The 18898-nt window shown below is 37.4% G+C and overlaps 1 protein-coding gene across 3 annotated transcripts in view; it reads left to right on the forward strand.

Moving 5' to 3' along the window:
- The window catches only part of LOC133549955 (unconventional myosin-VI-like), a 96949-nt gene that overhangs the window by 19870 nt on the left and 58181 nt on the right, over positions 1-18898 (forward strand). For all 3 annotated transcript variants that reach the window (XM_061895892.1, XM_061895894.1, XM_061895895.1), the window contains exons 3-14: positions 335-404; positions 491-564; positions 960-1089; positions 2625-2730; positions 2870-2925; positions 3004-3101; positions 3186-3350; positions 6266-6346; positions 9651-9831; positions 9996-10140; positions 18231-18388; positions 18592-18683. In XM_061895892.1, coding sequence (XP_061751876.1) covers positions 335-404; positions 491-564; positions 960-1089; positions 2625-2730; positions 2870-2925; positions 3004-3101; positions 3186-3350; positions 6266-6346; positions 9651-9831; positions 9996-10140; positions 18231-18388; positions 18592-18683 — 1356 coding nt within the window. The remainder of the gene's footprint in view (positions 1-334; positions 405-490; positions 565-959; positions 1090-2624; positions 2731-2869; positions 2926-3003; positions 3102-3185; positions 3351-6265; positions 6347-9650; positions 9832-9995; positions 10141-18230; positions 18389-18591; positions 18684-18898) is intronic.

Genomic DNA, 18898 nt, shown 5'->3' on the forward strand with positions numbered 1-18898 from the left:
GCCCCCCGCCCCCAGGCTGTAGGTGCAGCGATGAGATGGAGATGTGATGGCAACACGCCGAGTTACGCTGTTCCTTACACCCACCCACCTCCATCCCCCTGGAGAAACACCACCTTAACTGACAAATTTTCTGAGGGAAACACTGAATTACATTATTTTTCATTAACACTTTTAGACAGTTAAACACGATATAACCAATGCCATGTTACCTGTACTTGATTTATTTTGTACAACAAGTAGTGCACTTATATTTGCCTCAAAAACCCCACAGATAAAATAAATAAATAAGTTATGCCACCCAATTAATGAAGCGTTCTGCTCATTTCTGAAACAGACTTTTCTTGCGCCGATGAGTCAAGTGTTCCCAGCAGAAGACGACGTCAACAAACATGTTGAAGACAACTGTGAGTTCACTTCTATTTCATCCCTCACAGCTTATCCATTTTTTTAAATTTTTTTAGAAGTAATCTTACTTGTTTTGTCTTTTCAGGCTCCCTTATGTATTTGAATGAAGCCACTCTCCTCAACAACGTCAAAGTGCGATACAATAAGGAACACATATATGTATGTCTTTTCAACTTATAACTCATACCTACTACAGCATCATTAAAATGTATAGACATAGATACTGTGTGAGCTCCCAGCTGCTGCCCAACATTAGCATTACAAGAGAACGGTTTAGGTTATAAGGTAGAGGGATAGAAGATTCCTTTCGTCCCCCACGTGAGGGAGAAGGACCAGGTGGTAAAGAGGGAAAGGCGGTTAGCTAAAGTTCAGAGAGTGACTGTCAAATGCTATCTTGATCCTCACTTAGGAAATGAGCTGCAGGTGGTAAATGGGAAAAGAAAGTGTACCCACAGCTTTCATGAGCTTTGTTAGCATAATTTGTTATCCTGCTGTAAAGTTTGAATAGTTTATATTTAAAATACTCTCATCATACTTTGATTGTTTTTTTACAGAATTTTGTGGCCAATATATTGATTGCTGTAAATCCTTACTACGATATCCCCAAACTATATGGGCCTGATGCCATCAAGTCATACCAGGGGAAATCACTCGGGACTCTGCCCCCTCACGTCTATGCAATCGGTAAGAGAATGGGTCAGAAAAATGCAAAAACAACATAAAAACATTGTATTAATAGTGAAAAGTTGGAATATCAATAGCACTATACAGTGGTACTCCGGCATACACGTTTAATTGGTTTAGTGATGCAGCTCGTACCTTGAAAATATTGTATTGCGAAACAGTGAATGAATTGAAATAATCTTGCCTGTCCAAGACACCACAATTTCAACACGCAACATGTTTTTTGAAAAAAAACAACAACTAACTTTTAGATAATACATTTTGTATCAAAACCATTACAAAACAATGTACTACAAACAACTTCAGTAGTTTAGTTAAGTAATGTAACAATAATATAAGTGAATTATATTTTTTGTGAATTATATTTATTTATAGTATACAACAATTATCTTGGAGCGGATACTTCTACAGTATCGCCTTCAAGCTCCTTCTCCGTCAAACATACCATAAGCAGCCTCTCCATATTTTCGAATAAGTTTAACGTCATAGGCTGTTGTTATTGACTCATTCTGCTTTGTTATGGTGCAGACTTGATCCAACTGCTTCAACAAGTCTTCTTAGCACTGTCCTTTATACTCCATTTCATCGTTTCGGTGGTTGGAAAAACTATAAGCTAATCAGAATGAGTAAGACACGGGATGGTTTAGTCGGATCTTACAGGATTCACTGTGGCATTTATTATGCCAACTAATGGCGGGGAGGTTAGTAACCCGAATTTTCTCTCAGTCTAAATCTTAACAATTACCCAAAAGACAGTGTGTAACCCCGGAACTCATAAGCTCTGGCACTCCTATTTCGAGCTATAAATGTACTAATATGTGGGGTAATACTAATTATAACCAGGAATGTATGTACCTAAACCACAAAGAAGACTGTTTTTTAACAAATTTGAAAAGTAATTTGCATAAGGTAATTTATTAACTTCTAGATTGATTTGGAGTCCATGAGAAAGTAAAAAGGAAAACGTGACTTTTTTTCACCACATGGTCATTTAAGTCCTCTATGTTGCGCAACAGAGCAAGAATAGAACTAATGTTGTAAAAGCGAAAATAAGCAACCGTTTTAGCCAGTATCACCTAACACAAGAAGTTTGTCTACAGCCACAGCTGTTTATGCCAATGTCAGAAATATTGGTCAAAAAGATTGGCATTAACCAATGTTTTACCACCATAATGGCGCTAAATTGCTTTTGGAGACCACGCACAAGGCAACTTTAGGAGATGTAACGATTAATCAAATTGCGGCAATCGTTTATGTTTTGTCAACAGCAGTAGTACAATATTATGTTTTCAATTATTAGACATATATTTAGGAGTCTCAATATGCTTCATATGACTTAGGGTTCAAAATAGAATGATAGAAAGATATTTAATATAAAGAACACTGAAAAATCCATGCCAATTTGTAGAAATGTAATCAATAAACCACACAGTTCAGTGACAAACAAAACATGAACTCCATGACTATTTATTGTTGTTCACACAACTTCATACTGTAATGAGTGTTGTGTTGTTCATTTTTGTTGTTTGGTTTAGCTGACAAAGCTTACAGGGACATGAAGGTTCTAAGAATGAGTCAGTCCATAATAGTTTCTGGTGAATCTGGTGCTGGCAAAACTGAAAACACCAAGTTTGTTCTCAGGTAGGAACCTTGAAGAGGCCTTTATTCATTCTCATTCACTCATGCTTACTGTCCTTAATGTCCTGTTCGTCCTGAGTGCGTTGTCTTTCATTTTGCATTTTAATGGTTATGTCACCTTGATCACATCTCCATCTTGTAGATATTTGACCACAACTTATGGGAGTGGTCAGGATATTGATGAGAGAATTGTTGAAGGTAGTACAAATGTATCAATAAAGTAAATACAGTACAGAGGCACAGTGTGAACCTTTTGTGTATCTTTTTTTCATTCAGCAAATCCTCTTCTGGAGGCATTTGGAAATGCTAAGACAGTCCGGAATAACAACAGCAGTCGCTTTGGGAAGTTTGTGGAAATCCACTTCAATGAGAAGGTGACAGATGATTAGATGGTCTTGTTCTATCTACAATTCTGTGAACATTTTTTGTAATTGCTTATTCTACACTTGCGTTTTCAGAATGCCGTTGTGGGAGGATTTGTCTCTCATTATTTGTTGGAGAAGTCGAGGATTTGTATGCAAAGTAATGACGAGAGGAACTACCACATCTTCTACAGGCTGTGTGCTGGAGCGTCTGAGGACATTAAGAAGAAACTGCACCTTGACTCTCCTGACTGCTTTAGAGTAAGTGCATTTATAATTTTTTGCTTATTTCTTAATCAGGAACATTTTAATACAGCAATTAAATTATTACAGTAATTACAGTACAGTAATTAAATTCTTAGTTTAATTAAATCTGATTTAAATTAAACAACACTTAAAAACTATTAAAAATATACTATTTAATAATAATAATTAGATAATGATTGCTTTATTTTATTAACAATAAATAATCATTCGAATATAAATGTTTTATAACGCATTCACAACATTGAAAAATAATACTTCTAATTGTATGTTTCTGAGAGTTTTGCATCATGCACACTTTAAAATAACAAATTATTTAGTAGTATAAGGAAAAGCATGTATGCGCATAAACGTGAATGCATACGTGAAAAATATTTTTAAAAACTGTGAAATGTATGACTTTATTCCGACAAAATTCCTGCTTTTTTCTCATGATATATTGACAATGTTAACATTGTAAATATTTATTTACACATAGTACACACTACAACCTTATTCCTGCAAAATTACACATTTTTCTTATATTAAATATAACAAATAATACACCATTTTAATCAAAAATTACCAGCAATGTTTTGGGATTATAAATAAAGTCTTCTCATTAATAAATGATAAATGGGTTGTACTTGTATATCGCTTTTCTACCTTCAAGGTACTCAAAGCGCTTTGACACTACTTCCACATTTACCCATTCACACACACATTCACACACTGATGGAGGGAGCTGCCATGCAAGGCGCTAACCAGCACCCATCAGGAGCAAGGGTGAAGTGTCTTGCTCAAGGACACAACGGACGTGACGAGGTTGGTACTAGTTAGGGATTGAACCAGGGACCCTCGGTTTGCGCACGGCCACTCTTCCACTGCGCCACGCCGTCCCTAATACTGTGATGCATCAAAAAACATCGGCCATGATCTAGTCACCTACTCAGTGGCTTAGTGGTTAGAGTGGCTGCCGTGAGATCGGTAGGTTGTGAGTTCAAACCCCGGCCGAGTCATACCAAAGACTATAAAAAAATGGGACCCATTGCCTCCCTGTTTGGCACTCAGCATCAAGGGTTGGAATTGGGGGTTAAATCCCCATGAATGATTCCGGGGCGCGGCACCGCTGCTGCCCACTGCTGCCCACTGCTCTCCTCACTTTCAAGGGGATGGGTCAAATGCAGAGGACAAATTTCACCACACCTAGTGTGTGTGTGACAATCATTGGTACTTAACTCAACTATCCTTTGCGCAGCGCGGGACAAGCAATGTGGGGGCGTTGAACGCCGTAAGCAGGAAGTGTGTTGTACTGGCCGTAGATAAAATGCATTTTTTATTTTTTTTTGCTAACCAACAGACAAACACGCTTAGGCCAAAACCTGACCTATTTGGCAGCGGTAAGAAAGTCTGTGTTCTGCAAAGCTAAGAGCGTCACTTTTGTATCAGGCGTTTCTAAGGCGGCACAGAGCCAGGTGAAATCACCCCCAAAAAATGTTCAACATGGCATATAAGAGTAAACTAAAAAGCCACTTTATACATCCTCAATCTATCCATCTATTTTTCTACCGCTTGTTTCTCTCAATGTCACTGGGGTTCTGGAGCCTATTCCAGTTGCACTCGGGTGGAAATCAGGGCTGGACATGTTCCCACCTCACAAACCGTCACACTGAAAATATATTTGAAGCAAGCGAAGCCAGACATCAGTTTGTGAGGTATTTACATTATTAAAAGTTATATTGTCAGTTTACTTTTCTGAGAAACAATATTTTCCAGACGGATAAAAAAAAGTTACCACTGGAAAAGACACTTCTTCCCAAAATGTAAAAGTTGAAAGACACTAATGTTCACATTATTATTTTGCACTTGTTATACTGGATGTTTACATTGTCTGCGATGAGGTGGCGACTTGTCCAGGGTGTACCCTGCCTTCCGCCCGATTGTAGCTGAGATAGGCGCCAGCGCCCCCCGCGACCCCGAAAGGGAATAAGCGGTAGAAAATGGATGGATGGATGGATGGATGTTTACATTGTTGCATGTAAGACATCAACTGTATGTTATTCTTGTCAATATTTGCTTGAAACAGTAGATGTTCCTACACATTTATTTGCACTTTGAAATACTTGTTAATAGTTATAAATATGGCTTAACATTGTGTTTGTGTTCAATTACAGTAACTGTGTTTATCGAAAAAATTCCCGACACCTCATTTTACACACTATAACATTTTTACCAAGCTTTTTTTTTTTTGGACATATACGGCAATAATATCGTACCGGAGCCTTAATACCATGATAATATCTTATCATGAGATTTGATACCGTTCCATTCCTAAAAATGACAACTTCTCAAATTAAATTTTCCACACAACATTGAATCTATAGTTCTGTATTGCAGCTTTTTTTGCTATAAAAATGTGACTTTTCAAGTTAAATATTTATTTCCTACATTACACCCTTTTTTACTATTAATCGTTATGCTAAATTATGAACTTATTGTACTAATTATGCATTTATTTTCATAGTTTTTTACTTGTTCATTCTAGTTGAAGTTAGTGACAATTCAATAAAAGACCAGTAGATGTCAGACTAGCACATTTTTTGTGACATGCCGTCTTTCTCATTTAAGTCATTCAATAATCTACTCAAGGGGTACATACGCCATGGGTGATATTTTTATTAACCAGAGAACATACACATTGAAAAGAAACCCCACAACAACTTCTGATATTTGCAAGGCTGTAATTAAATCAGGTGCCTACAGTGGCAGCAAAATCAAAGACAATTACTTCACATTACTGATCTTCTGTCAGCAAGTAAGACACTATTAAGAGAAAAGAGTCTTTCATAGGGTGACAAGCAATACAAAAATCTCCCTTGGGTTTCCTGCCAATACTGAAATGCCTAGTTGATTTTTTGCTTTTTGTGTTGCAGTATTTGAACCGAGGGTGCACCCGATACTTTGCAAGCACAGATTCTGATAAGCAAATCATGCAGAACCGCAAGAGTCCTGAGGTAAAAGCAGATTCTCTTTCTTCCCATCGAAGTACTTTGTTAAAGTGTTTTCAATCAATGATTGTTGCAGTTTGCTGAAAGCCAGCAAATGTATATATTTTGGCTTTGTATTCCGAGAAGTTCATGCCACATTATGTGATGCATGATGCAACAAGACAGAACATAAGCTGTGCTTTGTTGATTTGTGCAACAAAGCCTGCAGGATATGTACAGTATAATTGATACCATGCAACAATTAAAACCACCAGCATGCCGTGTTGCTCTCTACGGGACCAATTAGGAGTGCAGCCCAGAGTGGGTATTTAATGCCTGAGAGAGTTTTAAGAATAATTTTGTAAGAAGAGTGAGCAACAAAATGATTAATGCTTCCAGTTATGAAATTTATAATGAATGGTACTTATCCAGGTTGATTGCTCCATCACGGATGGGCACCATATTGCATTACTGATTATTAAGAATTCTGCCAAGTTAGTGATTCAAAATAGAGCACAGAGATGCTGTTAATACTGCCTAAAGAAATAGAAAGTCAGCCCTCATTTTACTCGCATTTGTGACTAAAAAGAGGTTGTGCGAGTATTGAAAAAAAAAAAAGTATCACACATGCAAATACAGATTTTAACCTTCCAATAAGCATTTTACTCCTAAAATAAATTGGGAAAAAAAACAAATTTGATCAGGGTCTAGTAAAATGTTTGTGCATCTGTATAGCATGTTTGAAATAAACTTAAATCATACCCAAATGGACAAGTGATTGTCGCGCAAGTGTCACTGATCATTCTATGCGCGCTGAAAATCTGTGTATTTCTTCCTTCTCCTCAATGCACAGAGTGGGTTGAGCCTGGAGCCTTGCTCCTCCTAGCTCACACACTTCAGTCTTCCAACAAGGCCTTAGTTGGAGGAACTGGTCGGTAAAAGATGTTCTGTACTGTGCACTAGTAATTACAAGGGTCGGAGGGAATATTGAACAACAAATCAATCATTGAAGTGACAAACTTGTTATTCAAACAATACTCTGTTTGTTAAAAAGAACATACATACAGCCATGGAATCACATTCAATCTATTTAATAAGCAGAGGTAACACAAACCAATGAAAGATTCAAAACAGCAGCCGTCAGAGCTGACAAACTGCCGCTGTTAGCCTGCTAAGCTAACAAAAACAGCTCAAGCTAAAAGGCCTGTCTGTCACAAGACAACAGGCAGCGCCTTTTAAAGAAACACTCATAGACGCACTTACTGTTCTCATATGACACTTTTTATGACAGATATTTGAAGTTGGGTTTTTTTAAGTAATGCACTAATTACTTCCCCTTGTAATTTAGAAGTAATTCCGTTTGTAGTTCAATTACTTTTTTGGTAAAGTAACGAGTAACTATAATTAAATACTTTTAAGCAATTTTCAGAACACAGCCTGTCACACAGCATAATGACGTAGTTTACAGGTTTGTGTTCCTGGCTAAAATGTGTGTGTATATGTCCTCTAATAATGTTAACTTATATATTAAAGGTCAATTGTTTTCATGTTACTGCTGACGTTTAAATATGTCTGATTCTGATTCTGATGTCCTCTTAAACCAGGGTACTTTATTTCACATTTTCTTCTTTGTCAAAACACCTATCCCATTATGCAAAATCTACTTTTCTTACTTGTTAGTACCTCTTTTTGCGATCCCCATCAGTCCCAAAAATCTATAATCAAGGCATAGTGGTGATATTAAGTTACGTCAACGGATATATCCATTTATAGGTTAGTTTATGGGCTAGACCAGTGGTTCTCAAATGGGGGTACGCGTACCCCTGGGGGTACTTGAAGGTATGCCAAGGGGTACGTGAGATTTTTTTAAAAATAGCAAAAATTCAAAAATCCTTTATAAATATATGTATTGAATAATATTTCAACAAAATGTGAATTTAAGTTCATAAACTGTGAAAAGAAATGCAACAATGCAATTATTCAGTGTTGACAGCTAGATTTTTTGTGGACATGCTCCATAAATATTTATGTTAAAGATTTCTTTTTTTGTGAGGAAATGTTAAGAATGAAGTTCATGAATCCAGATAGATCTCTATTACAATCCCCAAAGAGGGCACTTTAAGTTGATGATTACTTGTATGTGTAGAAATATTTATTCATAATTGAATCACTTGTTTATTTTTCAACAAGCTTTTAGTTAATTGTATATCTTTTTTTCCAAATAGTTCAAGAAAGACCACTACAAATGAGCAATATTTTGCTCTGTTATACAATTTAATAAATCAGAAACTGATGACATAATGCTGTATTTTACATCTTTATCACTTTTTTTCAACCAAAAATGCTTTGCGCTGATTAGGGGGTACTTGAATTAAAAAAATGTTCACAGGGGGTACATCACTGAAAAAAGGTTGAGAACCACTGGGCTAGACTATAGTGGGATATGAGTTTTGAGCCACGTCGCGCAGCCAGTTTAGGGATGTTCTCTGTGTTTTAATTGAGCGTTACAGTGGGCCTTATGATGACATAGTGTTTATATGTATGAGTGCATCTGTGTACGTTGTTTGAGTGTTAATAATGAAATTGTGATATTTAAACTATTTCGTACTGCTCCGAAATTTTTTCCGTGCTACTAATTTTTTTCATTTAGTAGTACGGGGGCTACTAGTGAAAAAGCTAAGCGTATAGCCGTGAAAGTATCGCTACGATCTACAAAGACGTCAGCAGCATTACTTGCTTATTAAACTATTGCCATGGAAATAAGGGTTCAAAACAATCAGAGAGAGTGATTATCCCGTATTAAGAGGTAATTGATTCATTGAATGATCATTTTCCTCAGGAAGTCCAATGTCCATTTCAACAGTGTGAAGAAGGTTCGCCATTACATGTTAATTTTATTTCAGGATGTGAATCTGATACCTGTTTATTTGTCTGCTCTACCTCATATTTGTGATATAAAAGGACAATAAGGTAAACTATATTTTTTATTTTGAGTGATTATTTATCTTCATGTTTGGCCCTGCTGCTGTTTGTATTGCAAATTGCATGCTATGTCTTGGAGCTGAGTGGTGTTTATGCAGCTATTTGTTGTTTGATTGTTTCACTTTTCAAAAAGGAATAGTTTTAATAAGGTATGTATTGATACCAATGAAGTAAAGGACGGCATGCCTCTTAATCTTGAATTATGTATGTCTCTATTTAGTTTACAAACTAGAGGTCTATAGAAGGGTGATGTTTTCTGCTGGTGGAGGCTCTTTGTTTAATAAAAAAATAATAAACAAACAAGAGACTCATACAATTTATGATTTATATTCACTTGTGCTACCTGCAGCATGTGAAGGTGGGCGCCCTGAAGGACCCTCGTCTTGATGACCACGGCGACTTTAACAGGATGTGCATGGCCATGAAGAAAATTGGCCTGGATGATGCGGAGAAACTGGACCTCTTCAGAGTGGTAGCTGGCGTTCTCCACCTGGGCAACATCGACTTTGAGGAAACGGGAAGTAGCTCAGGTTGGATGAATTCAGTTTGTTTTAAATAAGTAAATATTTAAAATATTAATGCATTTTATTTGTACTTTCTAAAATTTGATTTTGATTATCATATTGAGAGAAATCAACAAATATTTCCCATATTGTACTTTGGAGATTATTAAAGTGGAGGTATGTGTTTGTAGGTGGCTGTGTTCTGAAGAATCAGTCCAGACAGACCCTAGAGTACTGTGCCGACCTGCTGGGTCTGGATCAAGATGACTTGAGAGTCAGTCTCACAACGAGGGTCATGCTCACGACAGCAGGGGGCGCCAAAGGAACTGTTATAAAGTAGGAACCCCTTTGAGTCTGCCACTTAATTTGAAAACACATTCATGTCAACTGTGCTAAAGACAGTTAGTCCTTTATAGATCTGAAAACATGTTGAGTTAATTTTAAGTTAAAGCAAACATGTAAGCACATATTGATAAAGTTTAAGCACTTTGCCGATGTGTGGGGTAAGGTTTAAGAAACTATTGATAATACATAGTAAACTAAAATACATCTTGTATTGTTATAACATACTCTGATAAAGAACACAAAAGAAATCACCACAGCAAACATGCATCAGAAAATCCACCACTAAGAAATTGTGCACTGGCTTAGCAATCAAGTAAATAGCCAAAATATTTGTTTTACTCTGTCAATCAAGGATTCGATGTAAATTGACTCATGTCCGATTTTGATGTACTTTTCTACCTTAAGGGAACCCTTTATTTGTACAGGTTCGACCTGTATAATCGAAGATACTATCAGGTCTGTACATGGGATATTGAAATAAATAGATTTCCATAAGCACACAATAGTGTTTTCCCCACACTTTGGGGGCCACATAGTTTAGCTTTCTTTTAAAACTTGAAAGTGGCGACTTGTCCAGGGTGTAGACCGCCTACCGCCCGAATTCAGCTGATATAGGCTCCAGCGACTATCAGGTCTGTACATGGGATATTGAAATAAATAGATTTCCATAAGAACGCCATGTTGCATCATAATGCACCAACAAGTTGCATTTAAATCTGATCACTAGTCACTGGCTGAGTCTGCTAGCCTTAGATCATGCTGCTTCATCTGATGTGTCTTAAAGGGGGCCTATTATGCAAAACCAACTTTTCTTACCTATGGGTACCTGTTTTGTGTATTTAGGATCTGCATGTGTCCCAAAATATAACAATTTTTCCTTCCTAAATGCTTCCTTCAAACGAGCTGTTTTGAATTTGCCTAATTTATGACGTTTTAGTGAGTGGGACATAAGGGAACTATTAAGTAGAGATTTTCCCGAAGAGCTCTGCACAAGACGCTGTAGTGAATAAGCTCCTTGTTTTTCTCTATCCTCTTGTTGTGGAGCAGACTGGCTCATATATGCACATGCACCCTCCAGTGTTGCAATTTCCAATACAAAGTAGCGGAAACCTCAAACTTACAGTATATTGTTTTTGAAGTGCAAAAAAACTACAACATGGCTGGCTGGGAGATGATGCAATCAAAGTTGAGCCACGTAAATAAAAGCACCAACAAAAAGGTACATACTGAAGAGACAGTCAGAAGGCAGCTTGAAAAAAGCCCGTAAAACAATTTATGCAAAATTCTGCCGAAATAACCACCATTACATGTTATTTAGACAACAATGAAGTGTATTCCATCCATCAACTTTCTACCGCTTGTCCCGTTCGGGGTCGCAGGGGGTGCTGGATCCTATTTCAGCTGCATTCAGGCGGAAGGCGAGGTACACCCTGGACAAGTCGGACAGACAACATTCACACTAAATGTACAAGTGGCTTGTTCGCTTCCTCCGCCATCAAGGTCGTATCTAAGTTTGCAACTCTACCCGCACACAATAGTGTTTTCCCCACACTTTGGGGGCCACATCATTTAGCTTTCTTTTAAAACTTGAAAGTGGCGACTTGTCCAGGGTGTAGACCGCCTACCGCCCGAATTCAGCTGATATAGGCTCCAGCGACCCCAAAAAAGCAACAAGCGTTACAAAATCGATGGATGGGTGGACCTGTTAGCTCTTTTAGCAGAACAATAACGAGAACACAGCCACAGATACTTTGTAATCTGTTCACATCCATAGAAATCTCCCACAGCACTCTCTTCTTATCAGTAGGAAAGCTGTGAAATGGCTGCAAATGAATGGAAATTGCCACCAAAGTGCAGCAATGTAGCAATATTTACTACTAGCAAACTCCACTAGCATCACATTTCTCAGTGCAGTGTTAGTGTAATTTTAACTTACAGACAACATACTACGACCGGGGCCTCTCCTGATCCCCGAAAAACTTTGTCTTGAGTTTTGTACAGACTGTTTAATATTTCACTTTGGGTAATAATAATGTATTTAATTATGCGTTAATTTGACATTGAAATTACTTTGCAGGTGTTAAAATGAGGGTTTCCTTAATTTTTCTTGAACTGCTTTAAAAAAGCCCTAATATAAATTGTAAATAAGAAGTAAAAAGATCGGTATCATTTTGTATAGTATTAATAATATGGCTACACACATCCAAATCAAGTTTTTAAGAACCAATATTAAAAAGGAAAAAAAGTGTTTTTTAAAGAACACATTTTTGGATGAAAAACATTATACAACTTCTATTGATAATATTGACTTTATAAATTTTTGGTTTTCCTTTTTTTCCATTTTCATGTCTTCTCAATTGTTTTGTACATGTGTATCCTAATTATTTTAAAGCTGGGATTGGGTTGGAGTTGAATATGCTTTATTTTCTTTTATTAAATTTCTGTGATTTTTGTAAATAAATTTAGAAAAATGAATTTTTAAAGAGACGTTTTTGGCCAACACTTGGCGTATAAGTCAAACACCATCAGTCGATAGGAGCTTTTGTAATCTGTAACTAGTTTTCTAAAGGTTTTATTATAATTCATCAATTAATTCAATCAAGATTCCAAGAATCTTAATTAAATCGAATCATCAGGTGCCCAAAGATTCACACTTCCAATTAAAAATGTCTTCTTGTCAGTTGATATGTCAAATACTAGGGTTGTTCTTATCTGATATACCAAAATCAACAAAAAAGTGTTGGATGTTATTGGCTTACATCTCAAAGCTCCAATATAAGCAATCCAATAGAAGCAGTGCTGCAACGAGTTTTCCTGTGCAAAGATTGACAGCTAATTAACAACAAAATGTCCTCCAATAAGCATACAAGGATGGTCTTCTCTTGTATTTTAGTGACTTTACAAAAAGTAAACATGGTAGGCTATAGGCTACCGAGAGGTAGCAGCTACAAAACGGAGAATAACAGAATAAGACACAAGTAAGACATGCATAATAGGGGGCCTTAAATGAACAATATTTCAGTCTAAAACACCACATTTGTCAATTTAAACAAATATCAAATATTTTCATTTGCATATTACTTACAGCTACAATGGCAGAAGCATTTTAGAAAGTATCCAGTAACAAACGTACTACTAACTGCATCATTAGCTTAACTTAATAATGTAGCCGCTCGGTGTTGTACAAAATAAATGAATAAATAAATACATTTCAACCTAAACACGGCATCAGTCCATTCCAGTCGGTTAATAAGACATTCCGTAATTTGGGGTCTATAGAGAACACCTGAATATAAGCCGTGCCCATCTAATTACTCAATTAACTGCTCAAGTCTATGAGCTGTAGGTGTACAAATTGAAACCTAAAATATTTACACAGGTGCTTGTGTTCATTCACAATTTTAACAAGATAGTGTTTGTAACACGACTGACAGTAGCCTACCAGGGATGTCATTGAGCATGGTTTTCATCCTTGTCCTACTCCTGCTGAAACCGCTAAAGTCGTCTTCTAAAAGGCGCGCAGGGGTGCGGCCTTTCAGCGCCTGTTAGTGGTGGTGGATTTCTGTTACATATGGTGGCAGTTTCCTTTTTCGATGGCCAGGTCGATCGTCTTCGGCTTTGGTGCTGAGTCATGTTCATTTTGTTGTTTGTTCTCCATGATGAGGGTGAACCCATAAGACGCTAAATGTCTGCTGTGATCAGGCAAAATGTTTTAGCTGCATTTGAAGTGTGTGAAAAATCCCTAAATTAGCCGCATCATTGTATAAAGTGCATTGTTTAAAGCTTTGGAAAAAAGTAGTTTCTCAAAAAGCTGCATCTGGACACCCCTATTAGATAAATGAGAATAAACTTAAAATATCGCATATTGTAGTGTAGATGTCCTTATTACTGTGCATTATCCCAGTCTCACATATTCAGCGCATAATACTGTACATCAGAGTCTATAGTGGCATGGCTCCCATATACTAAAAGTGGAGATGCAGTGTTCGAGCAATCGGGCTGGACTCTGTATATTAATATTGCAACAGGGCCAGATGCTGCCCTGGCCTGGAAGTGTTTCCCCGACATGAATAATGCAGAGGGTATCTTAGGAAGAAGGCAAGTATATAGCTTCAACAAAGGTAAAAAAGAAAAAAGGCCCACACTGTTTGGGAGGTAGGCGGGCCCGTCTTTGTCATAAAGCCCCAGACTGATCCACGCTGCCTTGGGGAGTTAGACTGCAGCATAAAGCTATGGACACTGTTATTGTGTTACTCATGGCTTGGCTTTGTCTCTTTCCGGAGGGAATGTGAAACATTGCAAAGGATAAAACTGCTTATCAGACCTTGTTAACATCAGATGTGTTTTATAAGACCTGTAGCATTTAAATCACACCACTATAAAATAGTGAATGTGAGCGGTTGGCAGTCTTCGCTTTTTTTCCAGAACTCAACGGTTGGCATTTTTAAAGAAAGAATCAAGTGGAAATGAATCAATGATAGCTTAAAGGCAAACCTATTAATATTAAATTCTTCTTCTCCCAGCTGGGACAACCTAGTTGAACTGTGGGTCACCATGGGCTCGCACTTTGGCCTTACAGTCAACCCAACTAAATAATGAATTGAGAAAAAAAATGTGTCGACATGCTTTACAGAGTCAAATAAAGTTCAAGGTTCATGTTGCACTCTCCATTTATCTGTGATTTGACTTAGTCTTGACCACCTCGCTCAAAAAAAAAGACCTGGAGAGAAAAAAACTGAACATTAAAATGAATATTCCGCTAGGCATTCTTACCTCCACTTAGTTATTTATAACAGCTGACTTTAAAGAATATATTCATAAAGTAAAGACTTGATTAAGCAGCTTTGATAACATCTGCAGTGACCTTCCTTAAATATGATGTTTTGAATACGCCATTGTTACACTGAGGGAGAGAGATGAGGACAGAAACAGTACTTTCAAAGCATATTTTTGGACAACTGTACTTAGCCCCTCGTCCGTATCTTTAGATTGATTAGAATGGCACTGATTAGAATCAGTGCCATATGCATGTTTCTGTCCTGCATATTGATCGGTTTAAATCATTTATGTAATTATTTTTTTTACTGTTTTTGTTGAATCACTTTAATACGCTTACTGTCAACATGCTAATAGCACAAATGCTATAGTTCATGTAGGCAAGGCAAGTTTATTTTTAGCGCACAAGAATTACACAAGGCATAAATTCCAAAGTGCTTTACAGATGCATACAATTAATAAAAGGCAAATAATATCATCAATAAAAATGAAATCCTCATAAATATAGTCAGTAATTAATTCAAATCTAATAGTGCTAATAAAATATTTTCAATTGCAGAGCTAAATAAACGTTTTTCAGCCTGGATTTGAACATTGCCAAAATTGAGACCAGGCTCTGGAAAACTCACAAGGTTCTCAAAGCCAAATAGGATTCATATGGCTCTAACATATCAGAGATGTACTTCGGCGCTTGACCATGAAGATACATGTACACAAATAGTGCTGTTTTTAAGTCTATTCTTTGAGCGATAGGAAACCTGTGCAGTAACCTGAGCACTGGATGTACAAACCCCGTTTCCATATGAGTTGGGAAATTGTGTTGGATGTAAATATAAATGGAATACAATGATTTGCAAATTTTTTCAACACATATTCAATTGAATGCATTACAAAGACAAGAAATTTGATGTTCAAACTCTTAAACTTAATTTTTTTTTTTGCAAATAATAATTAACTTAGAATTTCATGGCTGCAACACATGCAAAAGTAGTTAGGAAAGGGCACGTTCACCACCGTGTTACATCACCTTTTCTTTTAACAACACTCAATAAACGTTTGGTAACTGAGGAGACACATTTTTGAAGCTTTTCACGTGAAATTCTTTGCAATTCTTGCTTAATGTACAGCTTAAAAGTGGTTCAACAGTCCGGGGTGTCTGTTGTCGTATTTTAGGCTTCAAAATTTTCAATGGGATACAGGTCTGGACTACAGGCAGGCCAGTCTAGTACCCTCACTCTTTTACTATGAAGCCACGCTGTTGTAACATGTGGTTTGGCATTGTCTTGCTGAAATAAGCAGGGGCGTCCATGATAACGTTGCTTGAATGGCAGCATATGTTGCTCCAAAACCTGTATGTACCTTTCAGCATAAATGGTGCCTTCGCAGATGTGTAAGTTACCCTTGCCTCAGGCACTAATGCACCCCCATACCATCACAGATGCTGGCTTTTGAAATTTGCGCCTATAACAATCCAGATGGTTCATTTCCTCTTTGTTCCCGAGGACATAAATGTCCACAGTTTCCAAAAACAGTTTGAAATGTGGACTCGTCAGACCACAGAACACTTTTCCACTTTGCATCAGTCCATCTTAGATGATCTTGGGCCCAGAGAAGCCGGCGGCGTTTCTGGATGTTGTTGATAAATGGCTTTCGCTTTGCATAGTAGAGCTTTAACTTGCACTTACAGATGTAGCGACAAACTGTATTTAGTGACAGTGGTTTTCTGAAGTGTTCCTTAGCCCATGTGGTGATATCCTTTAGAGATTGATGTCGGTTTTTTATACAGTGCCGTCTGAGGGATCGAAGGTCACGATCATTCAATGTTGGTTTCCGGCCATGCCGCTTACGTGGAGTGATTTCTACAGATTATCTGAACCTTTTGATGATATTATGGACCGTTTATGTTGAAATCCCTAAATTTCTTGCAATTGCACTTTGAGAAAGGTTGTTCTTGAACTGTTTGACTATTTGCTCACGCAGTTGTGAACAAAGGGGTGTACCTCGCCCCATCCTTTCATGTGAAAGACTGAGCCTTTTTTTGGGAAGCTGTTTTTATACCCAATCACGGCCCCCACCTGTTCCCAATTAGCCTGCACACCTGTGGGATGTTCCAAATAGGTGTTTGATGAGCATTCCTCAACTTTATCAGTATTTATTGCCACCTTTCCCAACTTCTTTGTCACGTGTTGCTGGCATCAAATTCTAAAGTTAATGATTATTTGCAAAAAAAAACGTGTTTATCAGTTTGAACATCAAATGTGTTGTCTTTGCAGCATGTTCAACTCAGTATGGGTTGAAAATGATTTGCAAATCATTGTATTTCGCTTATATTTACAGCCAACACAATTTCCCAACTCATATGGAAACGGGGTTTGTGTATGGTCATATTTCCTGGTTCTAGTCAGGACTTAAGCAGCATCATTCTGCTTTACAGCTTGTTTTAACACATTGTATTTGCTTCTGTGGGCCACATACAGTTTTTTGTATGTTAGAGTTGGCTAAAGAAAATTGCTTTGCATCCAATCACTGAGCTGTTTGATGCAACGACAAAGCTCACATGTTGTGTCATGTATATCTGAATTTCAACTGCATATTATTGGCCTGCCTATTTACAGAATGTACAAATTAAACAATAGGGGTCCCATAATTGAACCCTGAGGAACCCACAGGTCCTAGCCATTTGGTCTGAAACACAGTTACCAAGTTTACCGTTGTACATTCTGTTCTTAAGGTAAGACTTGAAGCAGTTTAGGGCAGTACCATAAGTTTTCTGACTTTTGAAATAGGGTAGCATGGTCAACTGTGTTAAAGGCAGTGGTCAGGTACAGGAGAACTAAAACAAAGACTTTGTTCAGGCGAATATCATTTACCTCCTGGATTAGATCTGTGTCAGTGCTCTGGTGTTGCCTGAAGCCTGACTGTAAAATATTCAACGCTTTGTTGAACAGTGAGAAAGTCTTTTTTTTTGTAGGATTTTACCCCAAAATGGAAGTTTTAATATGTGTTGATTGTTGTTCAGTTCCGTGGCATACTTATTCTTTGCTAAAATGTCACCCCGGTTCGGTTCAGTCATGTTACAAAAAGGAGTCATCTTTGGCTTAGGAACGTTGTTAAGGAAACTTTACTAGCAAGCAGAGTAGATGTGCCAGAGTTCTATTCTACAGTTTGGAACAGCCATGACAAGTGTGAGCGCACTCTAACACAAATGTTCCTTGTGCAAATTTGATAAATATATGAAAAATATTACAAAAGAGAATGTCCCACTTTTAAGCTGCCTCACATGCTTATTTTGTGTGCCCCTCTAGAGTGCCTCTTAAAGTGGAACAAGCTAACAATGCCCGCGATGCCCTCGCCAAGGTTATGTACAGCTGCCTTTTTGACCATGTTGTCAAACGGGTGAACCAGTGCTTCCCTTTCAAGAGTTCTTCGAGTTTCATCGGGGTGCTGGACATTGCTGGCTTTGGTAACAAAATCTCTTCATTAAATGCAAGTTCAAAGGTTGACTTTTATTAGCTTTTAACACTTTTCATCTTTTTAAACATTGTGTTCCATGTTTTTCATACAATACTTTTGGATCTAATTAATTGCCAGAACATTTGATACATGCTTTGCCATATTTATTTCTGAACATAAATAAAGCATTCTCATTCTGTTCCCTTTCCTCAGAGTACTTTGAGCACAACAGCTTTGAGCAGTTCTGTATCAATTACTGCAACGAGAAACTGCAGCAGTTCTTCAATGAGCGCATCCTCAAAGAGGTACATAAACAGCGTTTTTTATTTGGGTTTTATTAATCCTGCTCTGCCATGTCAGGAACTCACAATTTAGTTGCCATAGAACATTGTGGTTGCCATTTCTGTTTCTATTTGTGTCTCTGTGTTCCTTACGCTCTTAAATTAGAATGCAAATTTCTCAGGGGAAATGATGAGGCTTGTTTTTTTATCTTCTCTGATCTCTTAAGGTATATTCTTCC

The sequence above is a fragment of the Nerophis ophidion genome, linkage group LG03 (genome assembly GCF_033978795.1).
Source record: "Nerophis ophidion isolate RoL-2023_Sa linkage group LG03, RoL_Noph_v1.0, whole genome shotgun sequence".
NCBI lineage: Eukaryota > Metazoa > Chordata > Actinopteri > Syngnathiformes > Syngnathidae > Nerophis > Nerophis ophidion.